Below are 23,362 nucleotides of genomic sequence, written 5' to 3'. Positions count from 1 at the left end.
TTGCTTTTTTCCAAATTTGTCTGCTTATTTATCTCCTTGCTCAAGGCTTTGTAGACCCTTTCTTCTTTTTTTTCAGGCATGAGGGACTTCTTGATCAAACCTTATGAGGCAGTCTTGTGGCAATGAACTCCCTCAGCTTTTGTTTGTCTGGGAAAATTTTTATTTCTCCATCATATCTGAAGGAGATTTTTGCTGGCTATAGTGTTCTTGGTTGAAAGTTTTTGTCTTTCAGAATTTTGAATATATTATTCCACTCTCGCCTAGCCTGTAAAGTTTCTGCTGAGAAATGCACTGAAAACCTGACAGGGGTTCTCTTGTAGGTTATTTTCTTCTGCCTTGTTGCCCTTCATATTTTTTCTTTGTGATTGACTTTTGCCAGCCTTACAAGTATATGCCTTGGTGAAGGTCTTTTTATTTGATGTAGTTAGGGGTTCAATTGGCTTCATTTACATGTAATTCCAGCTCCTTCTCCAGGTTTGGGAAGTTCTCAGCTGTTATTTCTTTGAACAAGCTCTTTGCTCTTTTCTCCTCCTCTTATCCCTCTGGAATACCTATAATCCTTATGCTGCAATTCCTAATTGAGTCAGATATTTCTCAGAGCATTTCTTCATTTCTTTTTAGTCTTAGCTCTCTCTCCTTCTTCATCTGATGCATTTCTATATTCCTATCCTCTAGATTGCTAATTCTATCCTCCATATTGTCAGCTCTGTTATTTAGGGTCTCTAGATTTTTCTTTATCTCATCCATTGTGTTTTTCATCTCCAACATTTCTGATTGGTTTTTCTTTATAGTTTCGATTTCTTTTGTGAAGAATTCCCTCTGTTCATTAATTTAGTTCCTGATTTCATTGAGTTGTCTTTCTGAATTCTCTTGTAACTCATTGAGTTTTTTATGATGGCTGTTTTGAATTCTCTGTCATTTAGATTGTAGATTTCTGTGCCTTTATGATTGATTTCTGGGTGTTTGTCTTTTTCCTTATGGCCTAGAGTATTAATATATTTCTTTATACCATTTGATGGTGTGGATTTGTGCCATAGTGGTAGTATCTGGTCACAGAGTCCACCTGGTGCCGCTGGGGGTGGGGAAGGAGCTGTGTAATCTGAGCCCGCCACCACGATCCCTGTCAGCTGTGTCTGTCTGACCCTGGTCACTCCTTGGGATCACAGCAACCCTGTGGAACCTCCCACTAAATGCAGAAGCAGTCACGCAGGGGCTCAGGGCTATTGCTTCCTGCTTCCACAGTCCTGACGAGACCTGCTTCTCCCTTAGTGCTTCAGCAGTACTATAGTCATTTCTGGCAACTGGGAGCTCATTTGGTTCACGTGGAAGTGCACCTAAACCACTGTCTGCTCCTAGGTCACACCAGCTGTTGTGCTTGGTGGGTGGGACCTCCCCACGGGGTCAGAGCCAAAGCTGCACCCTGGAACTGTGGTGGTACTGTGGACTCTCCCACCGAATGAGAGAGTGATCACACTGGGGCTCAGCATTGCTGCTGCCTGCTCCCACAGTCCCAGTAAGTCTCACTTCCCCCTTCAGGGCCACAGTGGTACTATGGGCATTTGCAGCAGCTGGGAGCTTGTTCGTCGAGGCTGCAGCACCACTGCCACCATCTGCCCCTAGATTTGCTCCTAGGTCACACCACCCTTTGTGCCTGGCGGGTGAGGCCTCCCCGCTGGCTCCAAACCTGAGCCTCTCTCTGTGTTCTGTGTGGCCCTGAGGACTCTCCCACAAATTGGGAAGTGATCACACAGGGGCTCAGGGCTGTTGTCACCTGTTTCTGCAGTTGTGCCAAGGCACACTCCCACCATTGCGGGCACAGCGATGCTATGTGTGCTCCAGCCAGAAGAGCAGCTGCACATGTGCACCGGGCTGCCTGGGGGCCAGAGTGTGCTCACGAATTTCCACCACCTCCCCGGGGTGGGTAGTCCATCCGCCTTCAGATGTATAGCTGCAGGGTTCTGTCAGGCATCCTGATGTGCTTTGTGGGTATCCTCTGCTAATCAGTGAATGTCCATTTAGTTGTAGTTCGAAAGGGGAGAGACAAAGGGAATAGCTCACTCTCCCATGTTGCAGACATCAGTCCATAATTTTTGAAAATTATAAAATATATTTATACAGTTTCAAAGTGAGATATAACTGTAGAGAAAAAGATAAAATACATTTGACTACTTCCGGTCACTTTCTTCCTTTTCCGCCTCATTCCTAGAATCAAAGAATATCATGAGTGTCACATACAGTATGTTATTTTATTACTACATGCCATTTTTGTATCTACATGTGCCCAGAGAAATAAATAATATTGATTCGTGTGTCCATTTCTGTTTTCATGGATGACATCTATCTATCTATCTATCTATCTATCTATCTATCTATCTATCTATCAATCATCTATCTATCTACCTATCTAGCTATCTATCTACACCTATTTAGATATTTGTGTATGTACATATATGTATTTATTTATATGACTTCATTATTTTCACTTAACAATAAGCCTTTTGGATTTATTCATGTTGATACATTTATAAGTAGATCAAAGTAGGTTAGCCTTTTTCCAGTTTTTCATAATATTTTATTGTGTGTGTGTGTGTGTGTGTGTGTGTGTGTTTTACATGGACTAGAAGTAAGAGAGAGGGGGAGAGAGAGAGAGGAGAGAGAGAAAAGGAGAGAGAGAGAGAAAAAGCAAACTACCTGCTTCTTTTTTTTTTTTTACTCTTTTTTTTTTTTATTGGTTTATAACATTGTAAAAATTTCAGGTGTACATCATTGTACTTCTATTTCTGCATGGACTACATCATGTTCACCACCAAAATACTAATTACAACCCATCACCACACACATGTACCAAATTATCCCTTTCACCCTCCTCCCTCCCCCCTTCCCCTCTGGTAACCACCAATCCAATGTGAGACCTGATCTCACATCCAAGTCAAAATGTAATCGTCAGCATTTTTAATTATGGTCAATCTGAGGGATAGAGTATTTCATTTTAATTTTAGTTTGCATCCACCCAATTTTTGATGATGTTCAGCAACTTTTTTAATGATTCTTTTTTTTTTTTTTGCATTTAGATTGTCAATTTTTCTTGAAATAACTTGGATGTATGAAAGAGTTGATGGACAGTATAGAATTTCTGTACACTTTTGGCCCACATTCCTCTACTGTTAACACCTTTTGTGATCACAGTACTTTTACCCAAATGGAGAAATTAACATTGGTACAATATTAATTAACTGCAGATTTGTATTCCGATTTCTCCAGTTTTCTAATTAATATCCTCTTTCTGTTCCAGGATCCTGTCCAGGATCCCACATTACTTTTAGTTGTCATGTCTCCTTAGTCTTTGCCACTCTGTGACAGTTTCTTGGTGTTTCCTTGTATTTCATGACCTTGAAACTCCACGGATTTCCTTCTGACAGGTAGTCCGTATTGAATGATCAGCCTATGGAGCCACCTGCCTGGAGTCAAATTCCAGTTCCTCCACTTACCTTTCAGGGGACCTTTGATGAGTTACTAGACCATCTTATGCTTCAGTTTATTCATCTATAAAATGGGGGTAACTAGCCTCAATTGTCATTGTGGAGATTAAATGAATTTAATACAATAGAATGCAAAATATTAGGTGGAAAAAGACGACATGCTCGGAATTTGAAAATACCACTCTGTGGTTAATTAACCCGTGCATTTCAGGAAGGAAAAAAATGGAACATTCTTCAGTTAGCACTGCACCTACCCTCTCCAGTTTCTTATCGTGTTCAATCATAGGATTCTTTTTTAACATATGATGCAATCTAGGACCATGTGCAAGAACTAAGTATCGTCTCGTGATAATCAGGTGAGTGGGAGAACTTGAAATGCTCAAGGCAGGGAAAATGTTTTAGTTAAAGTTAAGCTAAATTCAAATGAATATCTGGAATGTTTGCAGGCGGCATTCCCCTGAAAGAATTTAAAATACTTGTCAAATAAAATATAAAAGAAGTATTAGTTTCTTCAATAACAATAAGATAGTTTTTCTTAATTGGCATTTTACTCAACATGCAACTGTAATGAGGTTAATTTCTTGAAAAACGGCACATAGCACACTCAAGATGTAATGAAGCTATTTTTATTATGGGGTGAATTACCTGGTCATAGCATTTACTTCCTTTATTGAACTTTTACTTATTGATTAATAAGAGATCTTTATATATTTTACATATTAATCCATTTTGGTTGTGTATAGTAAATATTTTATTCAATTATTCATGTGCCCTTTACATTTATTTTTGGTGTTTTGTCATATGTGAGTTTTAACACCTGATGTGGCCAAATTTATACTTTTTTCCTTTATTGTTTGTATGAACTGTGTCCTGCTTAGAGAAGCCGTCTCTATTTCCAGCTTATGGAGATATTTTTCTAATAGTTTGAAAGTTTTCGTTTACAATCCATCTGATACGAACTTTTTGTATATAGTTGGTACAAGGTCAGTATAAAGATTAGGAAAGCTATCTCTCTCCAAAATGTTTACTGAATATTCTGTCCCTTCCTTTCTGATTTATAGTATCACAACCAGTGTATCCCAAGGTCCTATATTCATGATTTTCTTCCTGGACTCTCTATTCTGTACCATTACAAATAAATAAATTGATTCCTACCACAACTCACTTTTTATTATCACAGCTTTAGATTTCTTCTTGATATCTGAACGGGTATGATATCTCTCTTAGATCTTTGTCAGATTTAGTGTTAGCTATTCTTGCCAATTTACCTTTACAGATGCATTTTAGAAAATTCTTGGCTATTATCTTTTCAAACATTTCTTTGGCCCCATTTTCTCTCTTCCCCTTCTGGGGTACTAATTGCATTTATGTTAGACCACAACTCTTGGTTAATTTTTTAACCTTTTAAAAAATTTTTGTTTCATTTGGACAACTTCTATTCTCTATATTTGGTTTCACTATTTCTTTTTCCAGCTGTGTCCTGTTTACATATAACTCAGTCCAAGAAATTCTTCATCTATGATACTAAGTGTTTTATAGTTTTGTTTTGATTCTTTTTAAAGTTTCTACTTTTCTACTGAAATTTCCAATCTGTACATGCATATTGTTCATCTTGTCAACTAGGCCCTTAATTACAATTATTTTAAAGTCTCTGTTTGCTGGTTCCAATAACTGGGTCATCTCCGAGTCTGTTCTGTTGATTGCTTTATCTCTTGACAATGGGTCATCTTTTTTCTTGCTTTTTGGCATGTTTTGTAATTTCTGATTGAATGCTAAATATTGCATGCAGAAGAACAGAAGAACCCAAAGTAAAAAATATTTACACCAAGAAATGGGACACCTTTTCTTCTATCAGGTCAGTGGCGTTGAGTTAGCATAGTCAGTAGTTGAACTGGACTTGGGTTTTGTTGTGGCTATCCTTGTCTTCGGTGCACGAGAGGTTTCAAATTCTTCCAGCAGTGCGTTGCTGTCACCTTGTGCTTAGTTTGGATTCTGGGATGCCAGAGGGTTTTTCTCAGGGTTCTGGACCTCCCCTCAAACCCAGCTTTCAGAGAACGCAGCACGCCTGTATCACAAAGGGAATATCTCTTCATGCTCTTACTTCCCCACCCACAGTAAACTGATGTTTCCTACTAATTGACACAATGCTCATGGTAGGGTGGGGCGGTTTATCAGTTCTTCTTGCCCAACCTTATGCAGGGGCTGGGCACCTGAACTTCTGGGTTGGACCTTCCTTGTATTCCTGCCCCTCTCTTGGTGATGGCTTAACTCTCCTTCATGTCTTGGGCAGGAGAGTTTCCTGCTCCTCCTTCCAGTGTAGCAGAACTCTGCTTTACATTAGTACATGATCTTGGGCCGAAGGGATTTTCCTGGCCCTCTCCTGAGGAAGATGACTTTTGCTTCTACCTCACCACAAGAAACAGTAAATTTTTACCCCTTTACCAAAAACAGTGGATCTTTGTTTAGGCCTTTGGGATGAGAACTTTTGCTGCTTCTCCTTCAGTGGCTTATGACTATTGCCTAGTATGAGTGAAAGATCTGAGGAATAGGGTGGCATTTCACACCTTTCCCCCCACAGCAGCCAATCATCTCCTGCATACCCGCCCCAGTGAGCTCTCTCACGTTTCCTGCCAGGTCCCCAGTCTTTCTCATGAGCACCAAGTGGAGGATCATGGAGAAGAGCTGGCGAGCAAATATGAACTTTCCTTGCGTCAGGAGCTTCCACTTATTCTAAACTGATATGGCAGACAGTAGACCTTTTTTCCCCCTAACATTTTAGCTAATTTCTCCTTATCCCATTCTATGGTGGGATCACTCTGAACATCTCATGGAGATTCTTCTCCCTTCTGCTGATAAATGTCTGCTGTTTGGTGTCATATGGGGCTCTCCTAGGTTGGGTAGTGTGTATGGAACGAGTCTGTTGCTCTGAGTGATTTCCTCATGTTCATGTGGTGCAAGTGTGTGAGGCTTCCTGCTCTATATTTTACCTCACAGAGTGTGAGGATGTGAGCCATAACTACAATTTGTGCAGTTCTCAAAATCTTCTATTAGCTTCAGTACATGCATAATGGTAGTAAATATTCTCTGTTTAACAGTTTTGATTAGATTAAACAAACTCATGCTTTTATTAAAGCATTCAACTTGAGTAGTCTCTTTTTCTTGGTAAGTCTATCTAAAGGTTTGTTTATTTTATCTTTTAAAAAAAACACAGATCTTAGTTTCATTGATCTTTCCTATTGTCTTTTTAGTCTAGATTTCATTAATTTCACTGTGATCTTTCTTATTTTCTTCCTTATACTGACTTTGACCTTACTTAGTTCTTCTGTTTCTAGTTCCTTGATGTGTAAAGTTAGGTTGTTTATTTGAGATCTTTCTTTTTTCTTAATGTAGATGTTTATTGCTATAAACCTCCCTCTTGGTCCTGCCTTTCCTGCATCCCACAAGTTTTGGTATGGTGTATTTCCATTTTCATGTGTCTCAAGTTTTTTTTGAATTCTCTTTTGATTTTTTCTTTGACCCATTTGTTTTTTCAACAGCATGTTTTTAATCTCCACGTATATGTGCATTTTCCAGTTTTCTTTTTGTAATTGACTTCTAGTTTCATATCATTGTGGCCAGAAAAGGGGCTTGATATGATTTTAGTCTTCTTACTTTTATTAAGGCTTTTTTTTATTGCCCAACATCAGATCTATCCTGGAGAATGTTTCATGTGCACTTGAAAAGAGTGTGTGTTCTGCTGTTGGATGGAATGTTCTACAAATGTCTATTAAGTCCATCTGGACTAACACGTAGTTTATGTCCAATGTTTCCTTATTGATTTTCTGTCTGGATGATTACCCTCTGTTAAAAGTGGGGTATTGAAGTTCCCTACTATTGTTGTGTTGCTGTCTATTTGTCTTTTCATATCTGTTAATGTTTGCTTTATGTACTTAGGTGCTTCTATGTTGGGTGCATAAATATTTCAAATGTTATACCCTCTTGTGGGATTGGCCCCTTTATCATTACATAATGACCTTCTTTGTCTTTATTACAGTCTTTGACTTAAAGTCTACTTTGTTTGATATAAGTATAGCTACTTTGCTTTCTTTTGGTTTCCATATGCACGGAGTATCTTTTTCCTTCTCTTCACTTTTAGTCTGTGTGTGTCCTTACAGCTGAAGCAAGTCTCTTGTAGGCAGCATACGTTTAGGTCTTGGTTTTTTATCCATTCAGCCACTGTCTGTCTTTTGATTGGAGAACTTAGTTATTTACATTTAAAGTAATGATTAATAAGTATGGACTTACTATTGTCGTTTTGTTAATTGTTTTCTGGCTGTTTTGTAATCCTTTTATTCCTTTGTTCCTCTCTTCCTTTGTGATTTGATGATTTTCTCTTGTAGTATGCTTAGATTCCTTTTCCCTCTATCTTACGTGTATCTACTCTAGGTTTTTGCTTTGTGGTTACCACGAGACTTTTATAAAACTTTTTACATTTATAATAGTCTATTTTAAGCTGAGAACAACTTAACTTCAAATGCATTCTAAACCTCTATGTCTTTACTCTGTTCATTTTGTTTTTGATGTCACAACTTACATCTTTTTATCTTGTGTACCATTAACAAATTATTGTAGTTATAGTTATTTTTAATACTCTAATCTTTTAACCTTGATACTAGAGTTATAATTGATTTACCCACCAGCCTTACAACATTAGAGTATTCTGAATTTGACTATATATTTACCTTTACCAGTGAGATTTATATATTCATATGTTTTTCTATTTCTAATTAGCATCCTTTCATTTCAGCTTGAAGAAGTCCATTTAACATTTCTTATAAGGCCAGCGTAGTGGTGATAAACTCCTTTAATTTTTGCTTGTCTTGAAAACTCTTTATCTCTCCTTCAACTCTGAAGGACAACTTTGCTGGGTAGAGGATTCTTAGTTGGCAGTTTTTTCTTTCAGCAGTTGGAATATATCATGCCACTCCTTTCTGGCCTGCAAAGCTTCTGCTGAAAAATCTGCTGATAGCCTTATGGGGGTTCCCTTGTATGTAACAATTTATTTTTCTCTTACTTCTTGTAGATTTTCTTCTTGCCCTTACACTTTGACAATTTAATTATAATGTATCTTGGTGTGGTTCTCTTTAGATAACCTTGTGTAGTACTTTCTGGTCCTCCTGTATCTGGATGTCTGTTTGTTTCCCCAGGTTAGGCAAGTTTTCGGCCTTTATTTCTTTGAACAAGCTTTCTGCCCCTTTCTCTCTCTCTTCACCTTCGGGGATCTCTATAAGAAGCACATGGTGCACTTAATAATGTCTCCTAAGTCCCTTAAGCTATCTTCACTCTTTTTATTCTTTCTCCTTTTTGTTCCTCTGATTGGATTAATTCCATCACCTTGTCTTTGAGTTTGCCAGGCCTTTCTTCTGCTTGATCTAGTCTGTTCTTAAACCTCTCTATTGAATTTTTCAGTTCAGTTATTGTATTCTTAAAGTCTGTGATTTCTGTTTGTTACTTTCCTATATGTTCTAGATCTTTGTTGAAATTCTCACTTTGTTCATGCATCATTCTTCTGACCTTGGCGAGCAGCTTGATGACCATTATTTTGAACTCTTTATCAGGTAAATCACTCGTGTCCATTTCATTAAGTTCTGTTTCTGGAGTTTTATCTTGTGCTCTTTTTTTGGAACATTTTCCTCTACTTCTTCGTTTTCCTTGCCTGTCTGTGTTGGTTTTGGTGCATTACATGAAACATCCACATCTCCCAGTCTTGACTGAGTGGTCTCATGTAACTGATGAACCTTATTGTATAGCTCTCGGTTGCCTCTCAAAACTTTGTGATTTTCCAAGCCACCTTCGTTGTTCTTAGTGGCTCCCAATAGTTGAGAGTGCACCAATACCTGGCAGTCCCATAGAGGAGGATCTCAGTCAGCACCTAGATACAGGCTGATTGGAAGCTGAACTCTCAGGCAGCAGATTTTAAAGTGTGCAAATAGACCTCTTTCAGGAGTAAGACTTGGAGATGGGCGTCTCTGTCTGCTCCTTCTGTGCTGAGCTCTGGGGGGATATCCAGTTAAGATCTGTTTCTTCGTTTGTTACAGTCCTGTGGGACATGTGAATGCAAGCCCCCCTGGCCCACAGAGCCAGGTGATCAATGGATGTGTCTCCTAGATGGCAGCTGCGAAAGCCAGGGCAGCAGACGTGCACAAGCTCCTTCCAGGGAGACATCAATGACCTGAAGTGGGCCAGAAGGAGAACGTGGAGATGGTGCCTGCCAGCATCCCTAGTCTCTGGGGAGGATTGCAGTCGGCCTCTAGATGTGTGCTACATTAGAAGTCTGACCCAAAGGCAGCAGCTTTCAAAGTATGCAAATAAGCCTCTTTTAGGGAAAGACTGGGAGATGAGTGTTTTTGTCCTCTCCCTCTGTGCTGACAGTGCTCTGCACCATCTCAGGGCCCAGCAGAGGGTAGGATCAGGGGGACCTGGAGATGTGAGGGTGTCCCAGGGAGGCTATTCTTTTTTTGTGTGTGTGAGGAAGATCGGCCCTGAGCTAACATCTACCAATCCTCTTTTTTTGCTGAAGAAGACTGGCCCTGTGCTAACATCCATGCCCATCTTCCTCCACTTTATATGGGACGCCACCACAGCATGGCTTGGCAAGCGGTGCGTCTGTGCGTGGCCAGGATTGGAACAGGCAAACCCTGGGCCGCCCGCAGAGCTTGCGCACTTAACTGTTGCGCCACCGGGCCAGCCCCTAGGGAGGCTGTTCTTAATGGGCACACACCCCCACACCTTGGTTGGACTAAGGTGCCCTGGGTTTGAGTCCCAGTGTTGCTGTGCAGGCATCGGGGGATACTGCGGGCACCTGGCAGAGCAATAGCCTCAGGCGAGGAGACTAGGATGCTAGACTCCTGGCAGCCTGGAAAACTTAGATGCTCCAGTCCAGAGAGGATCACGCGGTACTCCCCTCCTTCTCCCGCAAGTAAAGGACCCATGACTTGATGGGGAATCAATCCTCTATCCAGGCCCGGTCACCTCTGGGTGGACACCTGGCAAAATGGAAGTCTCTCCCCATGGACTGCCTTAGGAAAAAAAGAGGGCCAACCAGAACTCTCCCCAAATTCTCACACACAAGATCACAACTCCATCTCTTACCACTGTGAACCAGCTGATGGACTCAAACTGCTCTTCACCGAGAAATCAGTTACCAGATAAGTATTCAATGGGAAACCTGATAACTGGGGGCCCCTTCCGCTTAGGTAGTCTTCTCATGCTCTCAGTAGGACTCTTGCTACATTTCTGCCGCCAGTAACCCAGGGACCAGACGTCCTTAGCGAGGTCCCTCCTGGGCCTCTCTAAACCGCACCTCTTCAAGTGCTTTCCCTGGCACCTTCCTAACTGGATGCTTTAGTCCAGCTAATTAGACATACCCCTGACAGGATGAAGTCTCTAATAATTCCACTGGTTCTGGCTCCTGTTGTTTGCAGTTTATGGGAAGAAAACTCATTTGTAAACTTCTTCAGAATCATTGCCTCAGGGGATGGCCTTTCCAACTACTGGATCTGTCGCCCACATCCACAGGTTGGGGGACGAAAACCTCTATTCATCCCTGTTGGGTCTAATCTAACACTTAACCTGACCTCTGACCTTGTCAACCCACCCCCGATAGCCATGCGGTTCGAGGAAACATCCCCAAACTTCCCATGTACTGACCTTAACCCCCCGCCCGACGGTACAATTACTCATCCAAAAGTGCTGCCATCGTCTGCCAAAAACCTCATCTCCTTGTTGAACCTGCCAGGAGTCAAGCCATTGCTACAATCTCACCTTCCATCTCTGCGGTTTCTGGGTCACGCCCACTATCCTTCTGCTAACCTTCAACACCTCTAAGCCCTGCCAACCAATTACCACCAATTGGTGTCCGGTCTCCCATCTATATAATGATGGAAACCAACATAGGCCACCTCAGAACAGATGTAGAGTCTGGCAGGGGAGCTTCCCAGATCAGTGGCGAGTCTGCTATGTGATGGGAAAGGCCTCATGGGTGGCTTCACTTTCAGCCCCTAAACCCAGGTTACATAGGAGGACTTCTCTCACCTCTATGTCAGGGCACCCCTCCTTGGGCACCCTCCATGAGTACTTGGTTTGATTCCTTGACTCTGCACCAGGCTTGTGCACCTCCCAGATATCTGTTCCTCTGTGGTCCCCATTAAGACATGTTGCCCCATGCCAACAGCCCCACCCATACTTTCCAGCTCCTGGGCCAAACACTGGCATACCCCTGCATAGATAAGACCGAAATCAGGAGACAGTGTACCTTGGGCTGGCTAAGTCCTCATGGACGAGGTATAACTATCCACCACAACACTAAACCTGGACCCAGACGAACAATTGGACTACTTCTGGCAGGAGCTGGAGCTGCCCTGGCTTTGGCAGCTCCCTGGGACGGATTTATATACTGTGAGTCAACTATAAGAAATCTCACATGGGCCTTTGAAAACCTGGTCATAAAAACAGGACAAACCCTACAAAACATCCAGGCTTCCCTAGACTCCTTAGCAAATGTTGTAATGGATAATAGACAGGCATTACATTACCTCTTTGCTGAGCAGGGAGGCGTCTACTCAGTGATTAACAAAACCTGCTGTACTTATGTCAATAACTCAGGACAGGTTGAGATCAACATCTGAGCAACCTATGAAGAGGCATCCTGGCTTCATCACTATAATCAGGGACCAGACCCCAATCAGATATGGTCAGTGATCAAGGGTGCCCTTCCATCCCTCACCTGGCTTCTCCCTCTCATAAGACCATTAGTTTGCATTCTACTCCTGCTTATCTTTGGACCTTGTCTTTTAAATGTCCTAACTAGGTTTATTTCTTCCCACATAGAGGTCACAAAGTTCCAAATGCTCGATCAGCTAGCTACTTTCCCTATGGTGAAATACACTTCTCTCCCACAACATGCCTCTCTGGGAGACCTCTATTCACCCCTGGATGCATGTCTCAAAGATTTTGCCTGGATACCCGGGACAGAGCCCCATCTACAGTGGAGACCCAATTTTAGGTCTGCCCTGCTCCCAGGCGGAGAGCAAGAGGATACTTGAGACCCTGGCACATCATCCACTTTCAACAGGAAGTAGCTAATGAAGAGGCTCCATGTCCCATTCCACTGATGGATTTCACGCTGTCGAGACCTCTTGAGGGGGAATGAGACAGGCAGGAAGCTAGATATGAGCTGGGAGCAAGGTCACTCTACCAGGTGCAGTGTCCTAATTACCGGGCAGCGGCTCTTTGGATGTGCAACACACTCCCCGACCCTGACCAAGAGTAACCACATGCCTCATTACACCCTCATCCCCTTGCGGGAGATCACTGCCATGACAGTTCCGGAGATGTAAGGAAAAAATCTCCCGCTCCCGACGTGGAGGTGGAGACAACACCCTGGTTGGTCCACCTTCCAAGACCCTCACCTGTCCCCGGGACCCCACCTTCCACAACCACCGACCACCACAACTTCGGAGCAGTTGCTCACCTGGAGCCTGCCCACCCCTCCCTTTTGGGGTGGACTTTCACTTTGCTAATAAATCCTCCTCTGTTAAAATTTCCGCTGTATGTCTGCTCTCAAATTCCTTTGTGTCTGTGGACCAAGAACCTGTGACCTCACCACACCGATCTGACGGGTGCTGGTGACACTATGTCACCATCTTGGACCAGAGCCTGGGCTAATCTTAAAAACTCTATTCTTTTTATTACTTTATTACCACCAACCTTGCTTTGGGCCACTCTATGAGAATTCTTTAACTTAGGAGTCAGCATTGTATGGCCTGTGGGCCAAATATGGCTTCCCTTCCTCCACCGGCTTTTGTAATAATGTTTGATTGGAACACACGGTTCACTCTGCTTTTCTGCAGTTTCATAGCTGTGTGACTTTAGGTAATTTACTCAACCTCTCTGTGGCTTGGTTTCCTCATGTTTGAAACGGGAATAATAATAGTACTTATAGTTCTCTTTTGAGCATTAAATTCATAACTGCATATAAAGCATTTAGAATGGTGGCTGGCTCACAGAAAGTACAGTGAATATCAGATATTACTGTGAGTACAGAAGCACTGTTCACTGTATAACCAAGCAGCTTGTTAGTATTATTACTTTTTTAAACTATGAAAGGAAAACTATTAAAGAAAAAATATTTTTAGCATTAAGGTTGAGATAATCTCATAGGTTGCTTCATAGTTAACCTATGTTTTTTCTGTATTAGGTTTTTGTTTTGGCATCTTAAGTTATCTCCACCTCCACCTCCTCTTTTCCTCTTTCTTTTGGGAAATTAAAGTATGCTTTCACTTGATCAAGTGGTGTGCTCTTTCCAGCTCAAGAGAGACAATTGTAGGCAAATGCTACAAATCAGGTCTTGATTTATTATTTACTTGATTGTCTGGATTTGAGAAAGTGACAAAGAGAATATTAATAACTAAGATTAAATTTTAAAACGTATAGTGTCTGTAGCTGTTACATTGTGAATAGCAATGTCTACACACACTTTTTTTTTTTTTGCCTTCCAGAGAGCTGAGTTGGTTATCATTGACCAGCACACTACTGACTGCATCTTAAAATTAACTAGACTCTCACTCATTCTTTCTCATATTAGATCAGTTTTTAATTAGAAATATCCCTCCTGGAGTCCTCCAAAAGTGTATTTTAGTGGAATCTGGTTGATCTGTAGGTTTCCCCAATGGTTGTCATCCTAGGGCTTTCGTTGTTTTAATTACTCTCTATCATTTCACGGTTTTTTGCGCTTCCGATCTTTCCCTTTTTTGATTTTTGCCTGTATTTGTTGGAGCAAAAGTTCAAGAAGCTATATCAAAAAGATAAAACTGGATCTTTGTATTTCTGGAAATTTTATTGTTTTTCATTCGTATTTGATTAATAGTTTGCACGTAAAATTGTAGGTTCAACAATATTTTCCCTTAGAATTTTGAAAGCATTGCTCCTCAATCTTCTAGCATACAGAGTTGCTGATGATTTCTTTTTTGACGCATGGCTTATTTGGTCTTGAAGTGATACATAAGTTATTCTCACTGCCAACCTTTCACATTCAAGAGTTGTACCAACAAAAATATTTGGTAACTACCTTTCTGCTATCCTGGACCCATTTTTATCCACTCTGCCTGTTATTGCCTTTCTGCTAATTTTGTCTCTGGGCTAGGCTAGTATAATATTTTAACACATTGGATTTCAATGAATGAAGGTAAGGAATTATCTGACCAGGATCACTTCAAGTGAAGCATTCACTCTGTTCCCCCAGAAGCTTAATTGGCCTTGAGCACTGGCTTGGAGTTCCACCTCAAAATCAGTTGAGAAAGGTCGATTTCATCTCATGTTGAGGTCATTTTATTTCAGCCATAACGTTAGTTCATTGCCAGATGTCCACCACCTCTTTCGCATTACAGCAAACGAGAACCACGTCAGGATAACGGAGTCTGAGAGGGAAACCTGACCCTCACCACAGGTAACATAGTTGGGGGTCAGGGTCACTCCTGTGTTAGGTCTACAGGGGAGAGAAAGAGACAGAGACCAGGCTCTTCTTCAACAAATTTAAATCTTACCAAATTCTGAAATCCAAAGACCAAACTGGATGTGCCTTAGAACCGTCCCATCAAATCCCTTTCTTGTAGAGATGAAGAATATGATGCCCAGATAGTAAGAATTTTATCTAAAATCACACTATTGGCGGAATAAGTGGGGTAAGGACTCAGACATATGTCCTCAGCATCGAGTTCTACCCACTCTTAATGTGGGAAGTGAGGGTACTCTTATCAGTCTCCTAGACAAGGAACAATTTCTTAATGATTATCATTTATTTAAAAAGACAGTAGAAACCCCCCCGATGCACTTAGATTTGTAAGATCTGGCTCCCAGATGTGACTTTGTAGATCCCTGGATTTCTCACTTCTTTGGGCTCCATTTCCCTCATTAATAAAATGAGACAGGGTTGGACTTCATTATGTCTGAGGATCTGTTCATTTTCAATTCTTTTATTTTGTGATGCTAAATTCTCTGGAACTTAAAGATGTATTTTCAGTACCAGCACATTTTAATTTATTATTATTGAAAATGGAAATAATTTTATTGAGAACATGGAGATCTAGGCTATGAATGTTCAATTTGAGTAGAATCAAAATGGCCCTTGGGAAATATAACCATCTCTCTTTCCTCTTTTTCCTACTGCCTTATCCTCCTCCCTCTCTACCTTCCTTCCTTTCTTCATGTCTCTGATTCCCATAAAATAACTCTGTCAAAATATTTTGGCAAATTAGGAAGTTTGGGACCAGGTCATTCAGCCTCGTGATTTCCAGGCTTCAAGAGCTGTTAAACTCAGCTTGTTATTTATTTGTTTGTTTGTTTTCTTTCATTTTATTTTATTATCTTTGTAGAACATTTTATTTATTTATTGAGGTAAGATTGGCTTATAACATTACACAAATTTCCGGTGTACATCATTATATTTTATTTCTGTGAAGACTACATCATGTTCACCACTCAAAGACTAATTAGCATCCATCACCATACACGTGTAGACCCATAGGCTTGTTATTTAAATGATCTTATTTGCACCTCACAAAAATGTCAGAGACATACTGTTCTCACCATTTTCCCAATGAGGAGACTGAGAACCATAGAAATGTCAAGAAAATTGATGAAAGTTACACACAATTAAGACAAAGAGCCTGAATTAAAACTCAATCATTGTATTTATACCGTGCTAACTCACTAACTCAACGTTTGCTCACACATTTCTTTATATATTTTATTTATCATTAATTAATTCTATGTAATTATTAATTATTATAATTCTACATAATTATTAATTATTATGTATTTTGTTTAAAGATGTTTACATGTTTAAACATTTTAGGCAGGTAAAAGATACACATGATATGAAAATTCAAAAGGTAATAAAATGGTCATACGTGAAAATAGAGTCTCTCTCCCACTCTTATCCCCCAGATACTCAACTCCTCTCCTAGATAACCACAATTACTAGATTCTAAGTAAAATTTAGCAAACTCTCATGTAGATATTACATGATTTTCAGAGATATATTTTGCACAGGATGCTTCAAGAACACATTATTTGTGATAAGTCCTTTAGTCATTTTCTCCCTATATCAGGAAATAATTCCCTCTCTTTCTAAAGTTGACAAACTTCATTAAGCATTCTTTCTTCAGAAAGATTGATCCTCCTTCAGTTTATCAAACATAAATGATAACCCAAATAATTTATTGGTAAAAATGACTTTGGATTCTCCTAGTAATTCACAAGTCAAAGAAAAGCAAGTCTAAAATTTCGCCGATAAAACTGCTATAAGTCACATGATCCTTAGATGATTGCTTTATGCTGGCAGGTACTACCTCTAGGTCCTAGGATTTCATCATGAAAAAGAATGTCGTGAAAGCACCTCACCCATCCCAAGAGCATCCCTGTTCCTTCTGGCATCCCTGAAAGATGCCAGTTTCCTAATAGTGGTTTGATGACTTCCTTGTTGAATCTCAGAGGGCTAGGGAGGAACGACTGGCCTCATGTTGTTCCTCTGAGATGCTGAGAAAGAGATCAGGAGCAGGGCTCAACCCCAAGAAGTTCCCACCCCTTCAATTGCCCAGGTTAGGCCACTGATTTATTTTCTGTACCATACCAGCCCAATTAAGTTTGAAACATTGCAGATGCTGCTCAGCATTCTTCTGGTAAAGAGCAGGGACATGAAACCCTCCCTCAGGCAGTGGGGAGGGCCCTTCTCCAGAGTAAGAAGGTGTGGACACTGAAGGTGCTATCAGGCTGTTTCCTTCTAATTATCAATGATGTCAGCCGGAAGAAAAGGAAGCAGGGCAAGAATCTTAGCTAGATAGGCCTTACTCTACACAATGCCATTCTTGTGTGTGTGTGTGTGTGTGTGTGTGTGTGTGAGGAAGACCAGCCCTGAGCTAACGTCCGATGCAAATCTTGCTCTTTTTTGCTGAGGAAGACTGGCCCCTGGGCTAACATCTGTGCCCATCTTCATCCACTTTATATGGTGCACCACCACAGCATGGCTTAGCAAGCGGTGCATCGGTGCATGTCCGGGATATTAACCTGCAAACCCCGGGCCGCCGCAGGGCAGCGCGTGCACCTAACCGCTTGTGCCACCAGGCCGGCCCCCACAATGCCATTCATTATTACAGTTTTTTACATGGTTGACATTATTGGTTATTCATTATTCTCATTAGTTTGTCTACCTTTTAGAGCTCACATTTCTTTTTTTTTATGTGTGAGGAAGATTAGCCCTGAGCTACCATCTGTTGCCAATCCTCCTCTTTTTGGTGAGGAAGACTGGCCCTGGGCTAGCATCCATGCCCATCTGCCTCTACTTTATATGGGACGCTGCCACAGCATGGCTTGATAAGCAGTGTGTCAGTCTGCACCCAGGATGCGAACCTGCCAACCCTGGGCTGGTGAAGCGGAGTGTGCTACTTAACCACTACGCCAACAGGCCGGCACCTAGAGCTCACATTTCTTGTCTTTACTAAAAAATTTAATTGTGGTAAGAACACTTAACATGAAATCTACCTTCTTCACAGATTTTTAAGCGTACAATACGGTAGTGTTACCTGTAGGCATGATGTTGTACGGCAGATCTTTAGGACTTATTCATCTTGCGTGACTGAAACTTCATACCTGATGATTAGCAACTCCCTGTTTTTCCCTCCCCTAGCACCAACCAATCAGTTATATATTTTACTTCCATGAGTTTGACTATTTCAGATACCTCATATAAGTAGAATCATGCAGTATTTGTCCTTCTGTGACTGGCTTATTTCTCTTGGCAAAATGTCCTTCAACTTCATCTATGTTGTCGCAAATGGCAGCATTTCCTTCATTATAAGGGTTGACTGATATTCCATTCTATGTATATACCACATTTTCTTTATTCATCCACCTTTGGATGGACATTTAGGTTGTTTCTATATTTGGGCTGTTGTGAATAAGGCTGCAATGAACATGGGGGTGCAGCTATCTCCTCAAGGTCCAGATTTAAATTCTTTTGGGTAAATACCCAGATGTGGGATTGATGGATTGTATGGTAGTTCTATTTTTAATGTTTTGAGGAACTTCCAAACTGTTTTCCATAGTGGCTATGCTATTTTGTGTTCCCACCAACAGCGTACAAGTGTTCCCTTTCTCTACTACCTTACCAACATTTATTGTTGACTTTGTTTTTTTGACAATAGCCATCCTAACAGGTGCGAAGTAACATCTCATTGTCGCTTTGATTTTCACTTTCCTGATGATTAGTGATATTAAGCACCTTTTCATATACTTGTTGGCCATTTGTATATCTTCTTTGTAGAAATGTCTATTCAAATCCTTTGCACATTTTAAAATTAAGGTTATTAGTTTTTTGGTGATGGAGTTGTAGGAGTTCTTTATATATTTTTGAAATTAATCTTTTTTTGGATATATGGAGAGCTGACATTTCTTGAAGACCTACCATGTAATGTGCCTTTTGTTAGGCATTTCTTTGAGTTTTTGCAGCAAATTTTGAGGTAGGTATACTTCTTATTTCTAATTTACAGCTGTGTAAACTGATCTTGAGGGAGGTAGGAAATATTTAATGTCACACAATAGCGGTGCCTATAGGTGTCCGCATAGCCAGGAGGCTCAAGTTTCCCCCTACTAGGCATAGTGAGTCATATTAGCCAAAGTGTTACTGTGGTTCAATAAATTACACGAAGAAATTATGGAATTGTTCCGTGTCAGCCATATTTTATTTATTTATGTAAAAATACCCATGAATTGAATGGTGGGATAAATAGCTTATGGAGCTTCAGTCCTTGACTGTATTAAGAAAGCCTAAAAATCCCACTAAGTGCCTTTAAAACAGAAGGCCTGATAAGGAGTCAATTGAATTAACTTTTGTAGGAGAAAGTAGCACACAAGATTTGGGGTGTATGAGTGGAAAAACCTCTGAATGGATGCAGCCCAGACATTGAGTCTGTTTTGAAGAAAATGAGAGAAGACGAATTTGGGTTTCTAGTAGACCACAAGTCACTCGTGGTCACGAGGGCCACAGAGACCAGGTCAGTGTGTAAATCTGCAAATATAGAGCCTTAGGGAGGAGCCCCAGCCTGTGACTCCTATGGCCTAGAAAACTGAAGGATGATGCTGTGCTTTTCAGGCCCATTAAGAGGCCATGTGTAAACACACCCAGCGTGGGTCAGCACCTAGGAGACTGAGCTAAGTCTCTGTGGTACAGTTCAAGTCACTTAATTGTCAAGAAAAACCTAGAGACCAGTAGGATATGGTCAAAGGGGTAGTTAGTTGTAAAGCAAAACTGTGGGTGAGGGTAAGATTTGGCCAGGCTGCAGGGTTAGCATACCTCTACTATCAGAGAGAACAAAGCTGAACAGGTGAAATTGAATGAGGTAATGAGTCTTACATACCAGCTCCTTGGGAAGCTATGGAGTAGGGGAAGCACCATCTCTGACTATGGAAAAGTATCATGATTGTCAAAGAATTTCTCATACTCCCTAATTGCCACATGGCACGGCGTGGCATGGGGAGTGTGAGACAAGGACCCAAGTGAATCACTGTGTACTTCCTTGGTGAGGAATGAGGAGGACCATGGACAAAGAAGTTTCATGACATCAGTGTGAGTGTGGCAAGTCATTTTTGAGATTTCATGCAGATGGTATTTTGGTTGGGAAATTAGTGCATTATTGCAGTTCTGGGCTGTTTCTCATGCGTGGGGCCAAGTGTCCCTTATAAAAGGACTCTCCACCACACCAATGCCATCTTCTTGACACTCAGTCACAGATCTCCTTTGGAGGCTCTGGTAAGTACAATCTTAAAGGTCTTTCTTCGCAGTTGGGTGGTGTTAAGACTTAATCTTGGGCAGAAGTGACTGTTGATTTTAATCAATTATTGCTCATGTAGGGAAAAGAAGATAATGAGGTTTTTGGGGTAAATTGGGTGTTTGGTAGGTGACCCTGAAGACAATGAGAGAAATGGAGTCAGAGGTACAATCTTAAACTGAAGGAGGGTAAGAGAGACGAGAGGCTGTCCTGTCACCTGCTCCATATGAGTTTCAAATTTATCCTTCTCAGAGTTCAGTCCTCTTAGCTCTGGGTTTGAGCCCTTGCAGTCCTCCTCAAAAGCCCCTAGCACTACAGGCAAGTCAGTTAGACCAGCAGCATGGGCCTCAGGGGCGGTATGAGTAGAAATTTGTTTTGGGATTGTCTAGAAATTTGGTATCCTGGTTTTTCTTCACCAGGTAATATTTGTATTGACACAGCACCTGCGTAGGCAATTTTGTCTTTAGAAAGTGATAGGATGAGAGACTAGCCAGAAAAGACTAAGAGCTGAGGGCTAGAAGTGCTAAAAGGGAAGGATGAAGAAGCTACACAAAATCATCAAGACTGTATTAGGGATCAAAGAGGGTCCGAGGAGACTGAAGGGTTGATGGCTCAGCTAACTGTTCTACCAACAAGACTGTCTCTGTTTTGAACACTGTTGTCTGTTTGCATTTCAGATTCCTTGAGACCCAGGAAAGATGTCTTACCAGCAGCAGCAGTGCAAGCAGCCTTGCCCGCCACCTCCTGTGTTCATACCTAAGTGCCCTGAGCCATGCCCCCCACCAAAGTGCCCTGAGCCGTGCCCACCTCTGAAGTGCCCTGAGCCTTGCCCACCTCTGAAGTGTCCTGTGCCTTGCCCACCTCCTCCATGCCCACCTGTGAAGTGCCCACCTCCAATATGCCAGCAGAAATGCCCTCCTGTGCAACCGTGCCCACCCTGCCAGAAGTGTCCACCCAAGTGGAAGTAACTGCACCAGAATTCATCAGGACCATAAAATGACAAGATCCAGGCTCTTCTTAGTTCTAGGATTCCATCATCCTCCCTTTAGCCATGGTGACAGACTTTTTCTTCCTTAACCTCCCACCCAGATTGACAGCTGACAGAGAAAAAGCTTGGTTCCTGAAGCTGATACCATGTAGTTGGAAGATGAGCAGCAGGATCATTGCCTGGGCTCGCTTTGCCATCTGTCTGTCTGTGATCTTGGTGGTGATCTCTATCCCGTGAGCACTTTGGTGTGTCTATTCTTTTGCTTTTCCAATAAAGCACATGATTCCTGGTTGAGCCACATTACTTTTGTTTGCATTGTGTTTTTAATCTCTTCTGTGAACTACACCAGATGAGTGTTCCTTTCCATTACTATTGAAATACTAGAGTCAAGCTTTTCCAAACAGAATTCTGTTTTACCTGAAAAGGGTGTTTTGGATTTGGTACATCAAATAATTCTCTTTTATTGATTTTAAGGTCATTTCTACCTCTTTCTAGCTTGTATGACCCTGAAAAAAAATTACTTTTAAACTCTTTCAGCTTCAATTTCCTCATCTGTAAAAAGTAGTAAAAAATATATATTCAGCCCAGTGAACTCTTAGAAATCAATTAATTCATTCACACATGTTTCCTAATTATCTATCATGTGCCAGGCAGTCTTCTTCAGGCTGCAGATATGATAATGGTGACCAAAGTCCTTGTCCTTATAGAGCTTAAATCCTTGAAGGGATCTCTCACACACAGACACACACACACAAGATAAATGATATTGATACATGGGTATATTTTAGAGAAAATTGTTTAGAAATACTCTTCAAAAGCGGCTTTTGGGGAAAAACCTGAATGAACAGAAGAGTGAGCGATGGATATACTTGGGATAGATATTTCCAATGATAGAAAATGGCAAGTACTAAGGCAGAGCAAAATAACAGCACAGAGAACACTGATCAAGGGCAGACTTGCAAATGACCTCTCTCTGCAAATGAGGTCAGAGAGGTTGGGTCTCAAGGATGTGGTAAAGATTTTGATATTTATTCCAAATTTGATGGCGATATTATGCTGATGGTCACAAGCCTAACTTTTGTAATTAGCCTATGTAATTCTCAACTATATATAATTTCTTTTGTGTAGCACTTCGACTAAAGGTACATGTGGTCTTTCAAAGCCATTTTCTTTTCCTTTTTGTAAAATTTTTTGTTTATTGCAATAACATTGGTTTATAACATTGTATAAATTTAAGGTGTACATCATTATACTTCTATTTCTGCATAGATTACATCATGTTCACCACCCAAATACTAATTACAACCCATCACCACACACATGTGCCGAATTATCCCTTTCGCCCTCCTCCCTCTCCACTTCCCCTCTGGTAACCACCAATCCAATCTCTGTCTCTATGTGTTTGTTTATTGTTGTTATTATCTACTACTTAATGAAGGAAATCATATGGTATTTGACCTTCTCCCTCTGACTTATTTCACTTTGCATAATACCCTCAATGTCCATCCATGTTGTCACAAATGGCTGGATTTCATCCTTTCTTGTGGCTGAGTAGTATTCCATTGTGTATATATACCACAGCTTCTTTATCCATTTGTCCCTTGATGGACACTTAGGTTGCTTGCAAGTCTTGGCTATTGTGAGTAATGCTGCAATGAACACAGGGGTGCATGTATCTTTACGCATTGGTGTTTTCAAGTTCTTTGGATAAATACACAGCAGTGGAATAGCTGGATCATATGGTAGTTCTATCCTTGACTTTTTGAGGAATCTCCATACTGTTTTCCATAGTGGCTGCACCTGTTTGCACTCCCACCAGCAGTGTATGAGAGTTCCCTTCTCTCCACATCCTCTCCAACATATGTTGTTTCCTGTCTTGTTAATTATAGCCATTCTGACAGGCGTGAGGTGATATCTCATTGTAGTTTTGATTTGCATTTCCCTGATAGTTAATGATTTTGAACATCTTTTCATGTGTCTGTTGGTCATCTGTATATCTTTGGAAAAATGTCTGTTCAGGTCTTTTGCCCATT

General features: G+C 41.0%; 1 protein-coding gene across 1 annotated transcript; it reads left to right on the top strand.

The window, feature by feature from the left end:
• Positions 1-21,039: 21,039 nt before the first annotated feature.
• Positions 21,040-21,309, top strand: LOC131402982 (small proline-rich protein 2E-like). The gene is made up of 2 exons (XM_058537425.1): positions 21,040-21,189; positions 21,247-21,309. Exons 1-2 carry the CDS (start codon positions 21,040-21,042, stop codon positions 21,307-21,309), a joined length of 213 nt encoding a protein of 70 aa, XP_058393408.1.
• The last annotated feature ends 2,053 nt before the right edge of the window (positions 21,310-23,362 follow it).

Source organism: Diceros bicornis, chromosome 4 (assembly GCF_020826845.1).
Source record: "Diceros bicornis minor isolate mBicDic1 chromosome 4, mDicBic1.mat.cur, whole genome shotgun sequence".
NCBI classification, from domain to species: domain Eukaryota; kingdom Metazoa; phylum Chordata; class Mammalia; order Perissodactyla; family Rhinocerotidae; genus Diceros; species Diceros bicornis.
The sequence above is the reverse complement of the archived record's forward strand: the minus strand, read 5'-3'. Positions and strand labels throughout refer to the sequence as shown.